We start from the raw sequence: 17,717 nt of genomic DNA on the forward strand, positions 1-17,717 counted from the left end.
CTCTCCTCTGAATTACATAAGTTTAATCATTTTAATGGCAATAGTTTCTTTGATTTGTTTACTGATCAAAGTTCCACTCTCTCCCTTCTAGTATTTGTTTCTTCTCTTCTTTCACTTTCCTTGTTACTCCTCCTGTCGTGTCAGTTTAGTCATTCAAGTGAGGTCTCCCTCTCTCTCCACACCAGTGCTTTTCTCTCATCTCTGTTTCTACTCGAGTTGTTCTGCCTCTCATTTAGGCCGTTGTTTTCCCCTCATCTGTGGGTGTAGCCTCCTCTCGCTCCTCGTGCACTGTTACTACTCTCTATGTGGGTGACTGAAATGTGGATGTGATGTCTGGACAGATCAGTGTCACTGTGTTATGCTGTCAACCTCCTGGGAGAAGTAGTTCACCAAGTCATCTGAACTAGAGCTGTCACAGAAGTGAAGGGCGGGACCAGACATGCATTCCATGAGAGATTTTGATGAAATATGTAATTGAAATCATATATTTTTCATAATCATGTACTTATTGAAGACTTTTAAATGACAACTTATTTTTCATTATTTATTTTCATGAATCATTGGTTGCATGCCAAATTATTATCTAAATGATCAAAGAAGTTTTGATTTTGATTTTTTTAATTTAGATTCTGTCCCTCTTCACTGAATTTCCAAATCTGACCTAGAAATACTCAATTAGCATTGTAACATTATTTGATTTTATATTGATGTTAGTAGTTTAAGTATCGTCTCCTTATTATCACATCATAAATGTGTTCACTATCTGTGCATGCATTTTCCGTTAGTAGTTATACATTGTTTACAGTCCATTGTACAAAATCTAAATGAGATACTAGTCCTGGTTTAGTCCCTTTTTGGGCCTGGTTTATCTTGATGATTCGATCTTATCTTAGGTAAGAGTAAGGTAGACTTTATTGTCACCACAGGGACATTTGTTCTTGACCCATCTTGATCTGGGCTCGGCCACACACAAAGAGAAACATGCAAACTCAGAATCCTCTTACTGTGTGGCGAGAGTGCTAACCACTCAGCCACTGCACTGATGTGGACCTGGTTTGGTCCTGTTGTACTCCTGGTCATGGCCTAGTCCTGGTTTTGTTCTGGAGTTCAGATTTTGTTGTTGACCACCCTAACTTGAGCCTTGTCCCCTTTTCTGTTTCTCCTGACAGAGCGGAAATCACAATGTCTTGGTCGTCATCGGGGGGCATTGCCAACGATGTCACCCGCTACCTGTCATCAGGGTCGGCACCTACCAACTCCCACTCCAAGTCCAACTCCAACTCCGTCTTCACAGCAGCAAGTCAGGCGGACTGGGCAGCCAAGAGGCTGGTGTGGGTCCCATCGGAAAAGCATGGTTTTGAGGTAAGCTCCTGCTGTACCATATTATAAACTCAATGACCTCTACAAACACCACTTTCACAATGGCACTTCCATTCACACATACAGGATGAAGTGCCTTGCCCAAGGCAAAAGAATACATCTCATTCATGTTTTGACTTTGCCCTAGCTAAAATGTTACTAATCCCTAGATTAGTCATTCTTCACATCCTTAATCTATCCACATTTTGACCTTATTTGGTCTTAGCTTATTGCTAATTAAATCGTAGTTTAGTCATAGTTTAGATTGCATTAAGTCCTGGTTTATTATGGTTTAGTCCTAGTTTAGTCACGGTTTAGTCACAGTTTAGTCTTGGTTTAGACCTGCTTTAGATCTTGTTTAGTCCTAACTTTCTTCTTAGTTTATTCCTATTTTTGCTGTAGTTTATAGTCCTGGTTTATGGCATATTTAACTTTGTTTTAGTTTAGTCCTTGTTTAGTTTTGGTTTAGTTCTAGTTTAATCCCAGTATATTGTAGTCCTGGTTTAATCCTACTTTAGTCCTACTTTAGTCCTGCTGGTTTAATTCTTACACAGTAAACAGGATCTCTGACCTGTGCGTCTTTTGGTCAGTGCTTGTAACATTCCTGTCATAACATCACTGTATTAATGCTCGTGTTAATAATTAGCTCAGGTATGTCTATTATGTCGAGGAGTGTCCGGGGTGGGGCAGTCCATGCAGGGCGTCTACAGCACCTCTTATCTTTTGTTATCATTTTATTTTCACATTAAGAGTATTTTCTCTCATCTGCTTTCACTGGTCTTCACAATGGAGTCTTGTGACGCATTCAGGGCCTGCAGGGATAATGAGAATCACAAGTCGCTTGTCATATTATTGATTTGCTCTGCTCTGCTAGTCTCTGGTGTAAACCTCAGTGTAAGTTTAAGACAACCCGGATGCCACATAAAAATAAATATATTGGCCTGTCTTCCTTTGTGAGCTGGTTTCAATTTCTGTCAATAAAACACTGAGCCTCTTTTGTTCATTCATTTGTAATAAGAGACTTACTAGGTTTCTATCGTCACATTTTAATCAGAATCATATCTTAAAATATAAAAATTATATCTGTTTAAAAATATGTCAGCACTATATTTCCTTTTATATTTAATTTTTTTGCAGTGAAAACAATAACGCCGCCACTGACCTACTTTGCTCATGAAATTCAGTAGTGCGCATCTATACTGCCGCCAACAGGAACTTCCCCTTTATGCTTTTAAGACAAATGCAAACATAGCTAAACATACATATCATTGAAATCCTGCTTGTACAAAACCATTAAAGAACAAGAGGTCAAATCTGTCCTTAGATTAGTTGAATGGCTTGAAGATTGATTCATTTTATGGAGTTGAATTTGTATGTTTTTTTATATACACTGGCAGTAGGGTAAGAATAACGTTACTTTTCCCCACCATTGTTTATTTTGTATTTTAAAAAGGGCTTGGCAATGCAAGCAATGATGAAAAAATAATTGTGATCTGATTCTTGTGACAGTTTGCTATTTAGGTGATATCGCTACAGCATGATTATTTCAGGGCTTGGATTGCATTGGTTAATGCAGCTTTCTGCTCAAAATTATACACTTTTCACACATTTTTCAGGTTAACTACCTTTAGCTTTTTGTACTGTAGAGATTGACAATCCTAGGGCTGGAATTAAATAAAATTTTTTGTATTTTGTTTGAGTGGGGAAAAAAAATAGCCTACTTTATTTTTCAGACTATAAGTGGCTCCGGAGTATAAGTCGCTCCAGCCAGAAAAAATGCATAATGAAGAAAAAAAACATATTTAACTTTTTGGGGATTAGGGGGAAATTTATTTTATAAAATCAGAGACCAGGAACCGACATTTCATTTTGAAAGGCAAGTTATAGTAATAACAGAATAGAGAACAACAAGCTGTTAACGTCACATATGAACAGTTATTGAGATAACTGTAGCATAAACAACGGAACAGAACAAGTTTATCAAACTCTCCATCTCACTTCAAGTCACTAAATCCATTGAATTCTTCATCCTCTGTGTCACTTCTGAGCAACTCCGCGACCTCCAGAGGTAATCGGAGCGTCACTTCCTCTTCTGTGTAGCTGTCGTCAGACTCAGTATCAGTTCCAGTTAGAATTATTCCGGCCTTTCTAAATCCCAACAGGATGGTTTTGTTGTCACTGAAGTCCAGGCTTTGTCGATCCATCCAATGACTTCCAGGAAAGTTACATGGCGCACCCTCCTCGTGTCACAAGTTTCTCCCTCACTCCAAACTTTCTTTCTGCTGCGGGATTACCGTTTTCTGCTGCATATTTCGCTACTTGCAGCTTGTAATCTGCAAAATATGATTTTCTTTTTGGGAGCATCTGTATCTCTTTCTGCAGGAGACATGCACAGTAAAGCCAAGTGACAGTGGTACAGGAATAATAGGAGCAGCAGATACTGGCACACAAGCCTCTCGCGGCTGTCAGTGTGAAAATTTTAATATATAAGTCGCACCGGAGTATAAGTCGCAGGAAACACCCAAACCATGAAAAACAGTGCGAGTTATAGTCCAGAAAATATGGTAAATATGCAGGATTTGTGTGTTAAACATTTATGAATGAAACAAAACAAAACTCTGGGTATGTTTGTGATGAGGTAACAACATTATAACATAGATCAGAAATGAGTGCAATATAGGAACCTTAAATCAAATCTAAAAATAAAACCAATTTCAAATCATTTTAAACAATGCATTAAATATGTTCTTTTTCTCACAGTCGGCCAGTATTAAAGAGGAGCGTGGAGATGAGGTGGAGGTGGAGTTGACGGACACACAGAAGCTGGTGACTCTGTCCAGAGAAGAGGTCCAGCGCATGAACCCTCCACGCTTCAGCAAAGTGGAAGACATGGCCGACCTCACCTGCCTCAACGAAGCTTCAGTCTTACACAACCTGAGGGAGAGATACTACTCCGGTCTCATATACGTAAGTAAAACATTTGAAGAAGCAGTGTGTAACATTTCTGATGTGGGGTCCGCTACCTGCTTGTGTCCATGGAAATGTCTGGGATGTTGTATATTGTAATACATAGACCACAATACGGTACATTTCTCGATACAGTGCACTTTTGATTTGATGCTAAAAGTCTTTGTTAAATCACTTCTTGTGCAAAGTTCACAGGAAACACAAACATTTTAATCCTCAAAACGGTGAAAATGTCAAATGTGTTGCATAAATGAGTTTCCTTCCACTAAACAAGAAACAAAACTGTAGCGTTGTAACAAAATAATTTGGTAAAATACACCAAAAAATAGTCTTGGCGATATATCAATACAGCAGCCCATGATATCAATACTTTATCATCATATTAAACGATGCGATATATCGATATTTCAATATTTTTTCACACCCCTAGTTGTAAGTGTATGGGATTTCAGTTTAAATTACAGGATATTTATTGCTTAAAAACTCATAGAAAAACCTGCAAGTGTGAGCGGGATTGCCTCTCCACAGATCTGACCTGCAACTTGGCCTGATTGTGTCACCTGCTTGTCTTCATAGTGATAAGTTTAAAGCCATACTGTGGTACATTCCAGTCATCCTACTTTAGAAAAGTTACAAGGCTGTGGGAAATATTTTGATCAAATTGCAATCTTAAGTGAATTTCTTACTCTTTGGTTCTAGTTTAGTCCTGGTTTGTGTCTAGATATAGTCCTCATTTAGACCCAGTGACCTTTCTTATTTCTGGTTACAAACTGGTTTAGTCATGGTTTAGTCTTGGTTAAGTCTTGGTGTAGTCCTGGTCTAATCCTGGTTTAGTTCTGGTTTAATCCTGGTTTAGTGATCCCAGTGAACCTCTTAAATCTGGGTTAATTCCTTGTTTACCTAGTCTGATCTGAGTTTATCCTGGTTTATCTTCAGTTCTATTTTATACTGCCAAACTCATACAAGAATCGCTCCTTTCAGAACTTGTTTGCAGACCGAATATTTACTTCTATACAGATAACATAACATTACCTAAATTTAATCTAATCTGCACTATTCAAACTTTAATTGCGTAGAATATTTCACTTCAAATATGGATTCCTGTCTTCACAAATGCTGTTAACTCTTCACGTTGGCGCGGTGGCATCTACTGTGTAACTGATCCAGGTCTTAGTGTCAGTTTACGAGCCGGTCTGTGCGGTGGAAATGGGGGCTGTCTTTGGTTTCTGTTTCTCGAGTGGTCTGAAGAAGGCATTAGAGCCAAGACTAAGGCATCTGAGAAGACCACCATGCAGACGTTATTGTCATGTGAATGCAGTAGATATGTTTTATAGTATCGCTGAAACAAGAATTCAGGTTAAGTGAGTGTGATTAATAGATTTTTAAACTGACAATAAAATAATAAAGTCATTGTTATCTGAACTGTAAGGAGCATTATCAGTTTGTCATGTCTCTGTGCTTTACGTTACAATTAATATACTCAAATTAATAAAGAAATAACTAACTATACTATAAAAATAATGATTTGTTACTGGGGATGTAACGATATCCAAATCTCTCGGTACAATATTATCACGATATGCATCTCACGGTACGATATTTATGCGATATTTTGGAGATAGATAGGACACTTTTTTGCTTTTAAAATACCTTGACAAGCTTTCAGTGTGAATTATTTCCATCACAATCCCAAGAATTCAAGTAAAAAACATATCTCCTCATGTTGTCTGCACTGAAATGAATCATGGGATATATAGTTTCCAATGTTCATAAGCTCTTGAATCATGAATTTAAGCAAAGGAACTTGTAATTCAATATACTGTGACAGCCCATGATACTATTGTGAGACTTTTGACGATACGATCACGATATTTCAGTTATTGTTACATCCCTATTTGTGACTGCACTAATTATTTCTTTATTTAAGATAAAATGGCACCAGAGATAAAACAGTGATGAGCAGTATTGTTGGAATAGTTTGTTTTTTTTAGCTCTTTGCAATGAGAAATAAGATAATGTAATTTGTTATTCATGACTTTCACTGTAGCTGAATAGCAGCTAAATCAAACTCCTTACACTTTTATTTGTACCTACCTATACTTAGACTTGCCACAGTAACACATTTTTAAGTGCCTAATTGCTCGTAAATGTCTTGAAGAAACCTAAAAAAAACCCAGCGAATTCATTTTAATAATTTATAATTTCTGAACGTCCTAATTAAGGCCAGAACAATGCACTTCCAGATTCTTACACAATAAATCTCTTTCTAAGTCCACAGCAGACTTATTTTGACCTCAAGAGCTGGTGACACAATATTTCTGTACTGGGGCAAGACAAATTTGTAAAAAAAAAATCAGGTCCTTTAAGAGTCATGGTAGCCGCGGGGTCTTAAAAGTCTTAAAAAGGTCTTAAATTTCATGTTTCGAAATTAAGGCCTTAAAAAGTCTTAAATTATGTTTTTTTGTTTTTTCACAAAGGTCTTAAATTTGGGGTAGTCAAACCTGGGGATACCCTGAGAATAAATGATAATACTGAAACAAAATTATGCTACTGGCACAATAACCCTAAAGCAAGATTATCCCCAAAATATTCTAAATGTACAATATTGTTTAAAGCATGAGCTCCAATAACCGGAAATAAAAACACACTGTAGTACTTTCTTTTATATTACCATCTGGCCTCATATCTGAGTAATCCCTCAGTCGTCCAGGAAGGTTCCATAATGGTCCATGGGCGTATACGAGTCTATGCCTGTGTCTGTACTTGTTCTGATACAGCTCAAGATCATCAGGAAGTGTTCATTTCCGTTCTTTTTAGTAGCAATACCTGCTCAAAGGAGTATCTAGTGTCTCGTTTTAGTCTTTATTAGCATCTGATTTCTGATAATTATGACAACCCCACGATGTAGTACTTATTGTGACACCCATACTTATACTTATATGTAAGACTGGACTGGCAGCTTTTACATTATCTAATACTGTTCCTCATGGTTGTACAGCTGACGTGAAACCAGGTTGAAGTTCATTTAAGGAGAAAAGCTGACGTGTTAATACTAAAACTATATGAAAAAGAAAAACATTGTTAACCTTCCAGTCTTGACGTATTCTGAATGTAAACTTACTCCTGTGCTTATCAGACGTGGGCAAGGCTGCTTCACCTGTTGACTCTGCTCTGTAATCTCACCTGATATTAACATGGACATCAATCAAATGAGCTGCAGGAATATCACAACTGAACCAAAAATTGCCATTTGAATGTTTAAAATGAGAAAACAGACTGACATTATTTGAGTAACATAATGTAATGTCGACATACAACAAATGATCTAGTCCCCAGGGGTCTTGTATGTACTATTCACCTCCCACCCCTGTAGTTTACACCTCTACATGATTTTTGTATTAGTTTAGAAGTTCATATTTCTGTCTTCTCTCAATGTTAATGCTCCTTTTGATGGTCTTATGTGAAATGTGCAGTGTGAGTTTAACTATATTGAGTTTTAATAATAATTCACAAAACTAACTACAGTACCAGTCACACAAATCACATTTCTTGTATCATAATCAGCCCTGCTCTCTACATCCTGCAGTCATGAATAAATAGAAGTAGAACTAGGGTTGTCAAAACTATTCATACCCACAAAAACTGGACCTTACTCAGTAGTTTAAGTAAGAATGATCTGTATCAGAACTACTATAAGCCCACATCATAATAGCAAAGAGGGCACTAGTATTTTGTGTAGAAAATGTCAGGCTAGACTCTGTTGTCTAATGAAAGAGTAGTATTATGTTATTGTCTATTTTCTTTGTACCAAAATCAACAGGGTAGAACTGGAACTTGTGGGAAAGTTTTAGAAAGATCACGTCATATGATCAAATACTATTGCTTTGTGTTATTGTTGTGTTCATTTACAGCTGATTGTATTTATTAAATCAGTATGGTATTAAAACAGGTATTGAGTACTGTGTATCTCTAAACATAGTGCTTAATAAAATATAGACCTATAAACTTGTTTTCTTTTGTGAAGATATTACATGCTCAAACTGATTTTGCATGTTTTTTAATCCTTATTTTAGAAATCCATTGTAAAAAGCAAGCTTTACAGCAATATTTCTTTATAGTAGTTCTTTAAAATAAGCAAAAATTAGAAAAAAATATTGGTTAATGGCCCAAGCTTTTCACAGATTATCAATATTGGCCTAAAGTTTCCATATTGATGCATCCCTGGTATAATATCTTTTCTGTAGTATGAAAAATCTAATGAAAAGTGCAACAAAAGTTCATAAACACTGAAGTAATTCATGTTTCTTTCTTGTATTTTTGTATTTTCAGACATATTCGGGCCTCTTCTGTGTGGTAATAAACCCGTACAAGAACCTGCCCATCTACACAGAGTCCATAGTGGAGATGTACAGAGGGAAAAAACGCCACGAGATGCCTCCACACATTTATGCCATATCAGAGGCGGCCTATCGGAGCATGCTGCAAGGTAACAGCCCTATCTCAAACCAATGACCTGCAATCATATAAAGCTCAAACTCTCCTGCTATCACAATTTATCCTGTGATCTTTGGTCCCTCTTTGAGGGCGTGTTTTCAGCAGAATAAAAAAAAAAAAACTTGAAGTGTAGATATATTTAGCAAAATAAACTATTTTAAACATGGGATTATTAAAGGTATACCTAGAGGTATGGTTGATTTCATTCGTACATTAACCATTAAAAAAGTATATTTATAGTAGGTGATGTTCATAGAGCTTGTTGTACCAGACTAGTTCACTCAAAAAAATTTAAACTGATCATCTCAAAAAAGTTATTTGCTTTACATAAACATAAAACAAAATAATAATAATAAAATAACAAAAATAATAAAACCTAATTTATGAATATTAGTAATTATTAAACTAATGTTAGTTTTAGTGTTGTAGTGTAGTTATTTGCTTTACTAAACATAAAATAATAAAATAATCAAAAGCATATAACCTAATTTATGAGGCTATTAGAACACTAATGTTAGTTTTAGTGTTGTAGTGTTTAGTTGTTATCTGTTGTTGTCATGTCATTGCTCAAATTACCACCAGTTTACAATTTAGCATTTTTAGTAGTCATTGTTTTGACTACTTAACTACTAACTTCTCAGTTATTCAAATGCCTAAAGATTTAGGCCTTGTTCCCTCTGTTGGCATTTTGTACCCATGGGTTTCAGAGTGATCAAAAATTGGGAGCTTTGCAAAAGCGATTAACAATTTCAATTTAAATATACAATATAAAATGGGGAAAAACTTCTCAAAATGTTGCACATAATAGGAAGACTCATGAATAGTCAAATTTCATGCCAGCTAAGGCTTTGAAGAATTTCCAAGAGACTTAATTTCAAGATATACAGGAAATCCCAAGGTTAAAGTAGGAAGAAATATGAATAGATTTATTGTCATGTTTTTGTAATGCTTTAGTGATTCATGCTTTAAAATCCACTGTGGATTAGACATGTGGCTTTGCTCCAGGTTTTATGTGGCAGAACAAAATAGCTTTTGTCAGTTACACATTTTTGGTAATAGATTATTTGTCGAAAAATGTAATTAAAAATTGATAAATTGAATCAGTTGTAGGTTTAAGTATGTGATTTAGTTTAGAAATCCCCAAATGTAAAGCATTCTATAGGAGGGGGCCTTCAAAAATAATAAAACCTATGTGTGTGGGAGAATTCCAGGTGTGGCTGCACTTTGTTCACGTTCTGTAAATCTGATGATATCATTCCATCTGTTGATTTTGATAATCCTATTAGTCACCACAAATATATTACAGGAATTTTTGCTGTCTCTAACCGTCATTTGGCATATAAAAAGTAAATAATTCAATTTGAAACTTGTTAAAGAAGACAATGTGCTTTTGTCTACTTTATAGTTCTTACATTATAGTGATCTGGTAATCTATGGCACCTGTCGACCTTTATGTAATATTTATTTATTTATATGCAGCCATGGCAACAGAGTGATTGGCTGCTTACTTGACTGGCACACTAGGCATTTTTTTAGCTCAGTTTTTAACATATCATGGGATTTTTTTTTTTTTTTACCATTTTTGAAGTGCAGCATACAAAGTTCAAAGGACAGAACTAAAGGTTGGATTGTGTGAAATTAGCTATTTGTTTTTCTCATATGCATGGAGAAGATAAGGAGCTAGCTATTTTTTACATTTATTTTTTACACTAAATGTGGCAGATGACATTCTTAAGGAAACGCTTCGAGGGAATGTCCCATCTTATCACCAACCAAAACTACTGAGCAGAGTGAGAGTGAGGCTTAAAGTGGGCTTTCCTGTTGTGTCCAGAGTTCTGCCCCCTCTGTGGTTGCAGCATCACTGCAGGGCATTGAGGAGAGACACTTATGTCCTGAGGACTGTTATTGACCCTGATCCCTATGGATCAGGTAGGGTCAATAGATCAATAGATAGTAATTTTTTTTAATCTCATTTGTTACAAAATCTGCAGCCCTCCCAATCCTATCCTATTTGTCACAGATTAAGAAAATAAAATTGTAATTGTAAGTAATTACAAAACACTGGGAGTGTATTGTGGTGGTGTTAATGGAGGTTGTAATAAACATTACTCAAACATGCATGAATAAACATTACACAAATATGCATGAATCATTCTGAATACTACAAGCTTCAAAACATCAAGAGGGTAAATTAGAAGCTAAACAATTAGAACTTGGTTCTAAAAAGTTGTTTTTGCACAATATGTTCCCTTTAAGACTGAATTGAGCAATGTATGTGGTTGTCAATGATAACACTATGACTATGCAACAACACAGGACTGTATTCTGTATTCTCCGCCCCTGGCCGCCTGCTCTGAGCGGTTGTAGGTGTGACAGCACTGATTTAACCTGTAGAACCAGTGTGAATTCTTCTACTGTGAATGTGTGGGAATCAAAGCTACTTCAAACATGGTTCAAAACAATGGGACAGTCCTGGAGAGAGGAGCCCGGAGTGACCAGTTCAGTCAGTGGCCTGTGCTTTTCTTTGGTGCTTCTCTAATTGGAAAGAAGCACATGTGTCTGCAGTCTGAGGCAAAGGAGGCATCAGCAGCTGTGTGGTGGGCTGGGGGTTGTTCCATATGTAAAATGCCCTTTCACTGTTGTCATAGGGTTTTCAGTATTTACAATATTAAAAGTTAAAAGGCACCGCAGAGGCTAAGCCATTTCTTTGGGTCCTCAGACACCTTGTGAACTGGCCCTACTACTGCCTACACAGCTATAGTTAGTACTTTTGTTAGATTCATAAGATTAAATACCATTATTTCTTCATGAAAAAACAACCATTTTGCTGGGAGAATGCCTCATTCAGAAGGCTTTTATTTTGTAGCGCACAATTCATACTCAAAGTATGTTATGTACAGAGCAAGAAGGGTGTGTTACAATCACATACTGTACACGCAAGTCAATAAAAACAATTAATAGTAATTAATTAACTATAAATTTATTTTAAAAGACGAGTGATGGTATAATTTGTCAAATGTACAGCACATTGTCACACCTGGCCTGTCTCACACTTCAGAAAGCTGTTTTTAGCTGTTATTTTAATAGATCCATGCATAAAACTGACTCCTCATGTTTAGTCCTGACTCTGGGCACCAGCAGGAGGTCGGCCCCTGAGATCCTCAGAGTGCGAGATGGTTCAAATGGCACTAACATGTCACAGTGCTAATTATCATGGTCTATAATTAAACATTTTGATAAATGATTCCTAAAGTAATTCCCTCCACTTTATTGTCTCTATAGTTTTGGCTGGGCATTTCATCAAATTTGACTTTTGGTTCAGTCACTGATCATCTTGGGTCTTACCAGTAGCCCTAATCAAACTTATATTGCATTTAGAAAAAGTCTGTAGAAAAAATAATTGAGAATTTTATTACTTCCAAAACCAGATGTCCCTTCCTCCTTATTTGGCTCCAACTTAACCAGGATCTCCATCAGTCTGTGAATATATTATTGCTTGAGAAAACCTGAACCTTCTGCGGCCCTGTCTGAAGTGGTACATGTTTTTTTACACTGGTCTGTGGGAGCGGAGACACCGTGAAACATGACCCCGGAGACAGAGGCTCCTGCGTGCCCTTACACTGTTTCAGAGGTCACATGTCTCAATATGGAACATGTACATTCATGTCAAATCACAAACATTTTACTGGAAAAAAATTTAATCATAAATGACATAATATGTAAATAAGTGCTTGATTTAAGTAGATTAGGTTTGATCTTAAAACAAGATTTACCAATTGATACTTTGCAGCAGATGTTATCAACATTCTCTGGGGATATGATGCTAAATGGATACCCTGCTGTGTCTGAAGCTCTGTTACTCAATTTAGACATTAATCTGTTATTTATTTTAACACAATCTGACCATAAAGAACTGACTGAACTATAACAGAATGATCTGATTTTGTGCCTAAACAGGACCATGAATGCTTATGAACACAGGATCCTTAAAATGAGTTGTTTAAATTAATTTTGTATTTTTTCTTTTTCTTAAAACCTTTTCAGCAACGTTTGCTAATGGTTGCATTCTGTTCCTGTAGAAACTGCTGAAAATTAAACCATAGACAGTCATGTAGAACACCCCCAGCATGATGTCACTGCAAATTGAGAAAATGCATGTCCTTTTCTTATTTCAAGGAAAATTACTTCCCTTGTTGGTTTGCTTGTTTTATTGGCAAACCTTATTTTAAGATTTAAAACTGAAGTCAAAATGTTGACAAATGGAAATAAATATTACTTGATTCAAACAACTTATTATCTTAGGATTGTATTTTTTTTGCTATTTACAAAGCCTTGAAAACTCACCTGTTCAAAATTACCTTAAAGAAATAACTGTATCTTCTTTTTTACCTGTACTTCCTCTTCCTGTTTTAGACCTAGTTGTGTTTTTGTCTTAAACTGTGAAGCATCTTTAAGTGTCATGAAAAGTGCTCTACAAGTGTGTTTTGCTAATGTAATCTTTGTTTTCTATTTACAGACAGAGAAGATCAGTCAATCCTTTGCACGTGAGTAATCAATCATATTTCTTACATATACATAAATAATATAATGTTGAATCTACAGTTTAGACATGTCAAAAATGAACCAAAACCGGTTATTCTTTCAAACATGTATCAATTAGAGCTGGAGGCCATACCATGAGTTGTTTAGCTGATTAATCGGTCAATGCTGTTTTAGTCATTTGTATTTGTCACGTAATGATTTTGTTTAGACTACAGGGATCTATATTAGACAGCAGCAGAAGGAAGAAGGCATGCAGTGAGCAATCTGAAGATATGGGAGTGGCTCTTAGGTTTAATTTGCCTTTTTACATGTTGTTTCTTGAATTGTAGCTCAGGTAATGGTTAATCTGGGTTAGATAAAAAGAAAAGGATTGCTCGGTTACTAGGGTTTCCAAAGTATCCAAAATCAAAAACTAACTTATACTAAAATTACCGGTAGTATTGAATTTAGATACACATTTAAGTATCGTTTAACTGGTTTAATTTGACTTTACTGAGCTGTTTCATTTTGAGTTTTTACTGAACTACTGTAAGACCACATGGTATAACAAACAAATACTGTTATTTTGAGTTGAACATTACAATATTGTCCCATTTTTGTATTGTGACAACACTTTGAGATACTGATATCATAAACCATTCTCCGAACCTTCCATTTGAATAATACCAGTAATCGTAGCGACAGGTTGGTTTTCCTGTCTTCCATTTTCCTGTCAGACCTTCCTGTCTTTGTGGAGGATCCTCTGTGTCTGACTGAATTTGGGACAAAGACGTTGCTTCTGTCACAGCTGCTATTTTTGCTCCAGTCTCCTCCATTCTTTCCCACAAGCAACAAATGTTACGCAGCCTGTTTCCTCTGCACTGTCTGTGCTTTAGTCTTTCTTTAGTCACTTTAAAGGGGCACTGTGTAACTTTTCAGGTGGAGGTTTTGCTCTCTCCTTGTCTCCTTGATGTTATTATTTTGAATGGAATGTTCCACACACTATGTCATTGGGCATAAATACATGTGTTTGTTTTGCTTGTCTCCTTGGAGATGGAGAATAATGTGAAACCTGCCAGCAAGTTACATAGGCCCTTTCAATTATATCTGCAGTTGCAGAAAGTGTAGTAGTTAGTTTATCTCTATGCCAAATTCTTTCAAGTTACTATTCTTTCGAAGAGAAATTGTGTTATTTTAAGAGTGGCATACTTGATTTGACTTCTAGATTACCTTGGTTACAAAAAAATACAGTCGCTTTCCTTTGTTTTGAACTAATCCACAATCATATCAACAATAGGTTACAGTTACTCCTGACATCCGTAGTACTTTTATATACAGATACTTTTTCCTAAGCCTAAGCTAAAAGTGTATTCAATAACGTTTGCTTTATTGTATATTTATTTTATACTTTTCTTGTATGTGCATGTTACAGTGGAGAGTCTGGAGCAGGGAAAACAGAGAACACAAAAAAGGTGATCCAGTATTTGGCTCACGTCGCCTCCTCTCATAAAGGCGGGACCCCAGGACGCCCCAAAGAAGCAATACAGGTCTGACGCACTATCACACCTGGCTGGAAAAATGTTTTTAGATAAATGGGTGGATGATAAGACATAAAGGTTATATGACAGTTACAATTTTATTAGGGTCTAGGTCTTGATCCAGATTTTACCACACTGTACACCAGCATCTTCTGTGTGTCCACACTCCCCTGTGATTGGTTAATTCCACCTGTCACTCATTTAGAGCAAAACTGAGGCCAATAGGAGCGGTGGGAGTCATCTGTCTTTTTTTTTTCAGTACATATCTGCTTTAAAAAGAATACACTGAATCATGTCATGTGTTTACAATGGCTCATCATGGGTTCCAGTTTTCTGTTTACAGTTGGCATTTTGCTGACTTTTTCATTTATGATAATTTGGGTAACACTTTAATAACTCTTTAAATACACTTTAATTAGCCTTAACAGAGCATGACCAAGCTCAAACCTCAAACCGAACCGTTTGGTTAAGTAGTTACAAAGCCTGAATCATTTCTAATAAACTATTTGCTTGTTATGATGTAAGCCATTGTTAATGTTGTATTAAGGTTAATTAAGGTGCAGCTATAGTAAAGCTATAATAGCTATTTTGTTTTGAATTTTTAATTGCTATGGCAACAGTCCTCAGTTTTCTCCGAAACCACAAACAAAATATAGTTTTTATCATCCACCCTTATATATAAAGATGAGTTCATTTAGTTTGCATTTAATTTACATTGATTATACTTTTGAAGTTATTAATAATCTTACCTCTTCATCTTATCCTGGTTTGGGTTTCTTTAATCTGTTTTCTCCCTGGCTCCTCTTCCTCCTACTCCTCTTCGTCCTCTCCTTTTCTCCTGCACTGGCCCCCTGCTCCTCTGTTTCGTGCATGTTCAGATGGATGGTTCTAGGTCCTTAACCAGAGGCAGTTCTATGGTAAATCGGGTAAGTTCCTGTCCCTGCCCTTTGCTTTTCAACCTGTCATTTTAATACTTCACTCTTCACTAATTCACTAACATGTTTAACCAATGTTCAAACTACTGTATTTAATGTGAAGTGTTTGTCTGTTTTCATTTATTTTTGTGTCTTGTGTGTTTTATTTCTTCATCTTTACCCACTTACCCTCATTAATTGACCAATTCATCAGAGTATGCAATATGTGAGTATACCACGTTGTTAAATCACACAATGTATTTTGATTAAGCACAAACCCCTTTGCTGCCTAATGCTTTGCTGTAATACTGCACACTGCAAAAAATACTTGAATTCATAATATTAAAGCCACTTCCACCTGATTGTTGTTGCTTTCCCTGGAATGTTCCATCTTTTAGCATTAAACACATATGTAATTTATTCAATTACAAGTGTTTCCAGAGCTTTCTGGCGCTGTACCTTGAAAAAGTCAAACGCCTCCCCACAGATCTGATCTGTAACTGCCTTGTAGCGTCACCTGTTTCTATGGAGATAAATAATGCCATACTGTGGAACATATGAGTAGTTCTTAATTTTTTGTGTCACTTGTAGTTTATTTGGCTGTACACTTAATGAAACTAAATGTTTAATCATTTCTAACCTTGTTGTTTTTTTCTAACCTTGCTTAGTCAAATGAAATGAATTCAAGTAATTTCCACCCATTGCGTGTTTGCGGTGTAATCTCTAGGCAGGCTTTGCTTCACTGTCGTGGCTTCTGCAGGGTTGTTTTTGTTTAGCTTTTTTGGCCTGGTGAAATGAGAAAGCCTGAGGTGCTTTTAAGCGTGATCATACAGGTGTATCAGAGGGCGTGGCTTTGTTTTTGTAGCTGTCACTTAAATGTGCCTCATTTGCACTTGGTCTGGGTACAGGCCTGTCACAATCATTACTACACTGATTTATGGTTCAGTTAAGGAAAGAGTTACAGCTTTTTGTGCCCAAAATGTATTGTTTGTACATTTTATTTGCACTGGTAGAAAAGACCTATTTTGATAAAGAACATAATTAACATTTCTTTGAGTCATTATAGATACAAACTACTGCTGTGTAGTGCTTGGTTATGTAAGTATTTTTTAAGAGCTGTCAAAAGTTAATCTATTGAGGAAGAATAGACTTAAACTAATATTTATTTTCTAGTAATGCTTAGTGATTCAAGCATCACATAGATGAGAACAGTGGATTAGCTCCAGGTTTTAAGGGGCAGAAAAAGCACCCAAATTATCCAGAGCAAATTTATGCCTCACAGCAAAAGTAGTCCCTGTTTACCCAGGACCCCGTGCAGGCATCTTTCACAAAGACTTATTGTGCATTTTTCATAGGTAGAATATTGTATTTGTTCATTTATTTGGTTTATTTCAATAGGAACAGCTACAAAAACAGACAAAAACATGAACTGAAGCACATCAGTCCAATTACCTGGGCCTACTTCGCAGCACTTGTCCTTAGATAGTATCTCTAGGACCCAGGGCTCTGAATATTCTGCGACACCTCTGGCCTCAGTTGGCCCAGTTTCACCTAATACATGCTCAAACATATTAAAGACAAATTAAGGACAATTATACAGAACATGGAGAGTCATTGCTTTGGTTAGAAAATTCTAAGTAAGGCATTAAATGAACAATAGGATCTGAAATTGATTTTTAAAATATGAATCATTTAAACTACTTGAAAGTGCATTATTGTGACGGGCCTATAGCTGGAGTCCTGCTTGGCGTTGCATGTGTAGTTTTGTCCATCTCCCCTCAGACCCTCACTGCAGCATCCCTAGCCTCTGCACTGACACTGCGGCTCCTGCCACGACTGCAGCTAACACAGCAACCAATGCACTTGAGTGTTAATGCTACTAACAAGCCGCAGATTTTTGCTTTTGTGTTCAAGAGCAGTGGTT

The 17,717-nt window shown here is 36.4% G+C and overlaps 1 protein-coding gene across 2 annotated transcripts in view; it reads left to right on the forward strand.

Annotated features, from left to right (window-relative positions):
* Positions 1-17,717, forward strand: part of myh14 (myosin, heavy chain 14, non-muscle) — a 49,482-nt gene that overhangs the window by 3,215 nt on the left and 28,550 nt on the right. For both annotated transcript variants that reach the window (XM_055164221.1, XM_020927886.2), the window contains exons 2-7: positions 1,170-1,362; positions 4,120-4,326; positions 8,656-8,812; positions 13,337-13,364; positions 14,774-14,888; positions 16,008-16,019. In XM_055164221.1, coding sequence (XP_055020196.1) covers positions 1,183-1,362; positions 4,120-4,326; positions 8,656-8,812; positions 13,337-13,364; positions 14,774-14,888; positions 16,008-16,019 — 699 coding nt within the window. In that variant the 5' untranslated portion in view covers positions 1,170-1,182. The remainder of the gene's footprint in view (positions 1-1,169; positions 1,363-4,119; positions 4,327-8,655; positions 8,813-13,336; positions 13,365-14,773; positions 14,889-16,007; positions 16,020-17,717) is intronic.

The sequence above is a fragment of the Boleophthalmus pectinirostris genome, unplaced genomic scaffold (genome assembly GCF_026225935.1).
Source record: "Boleophthalmus pectinirostris isolate CB_2022bp ecotype Guang Dong unplaced genomic scaffold, ASM2622593v1 HiC_scaffold_6, whole genome shotgun sequence".
Classification (NCBI taxonomy): Eukaryota; Metazoa; Chordata; class Actinopteri; order Gobiiformes; family Gobiidae; genus Boleophthalmus; species Boleophthalmus pectinirostris.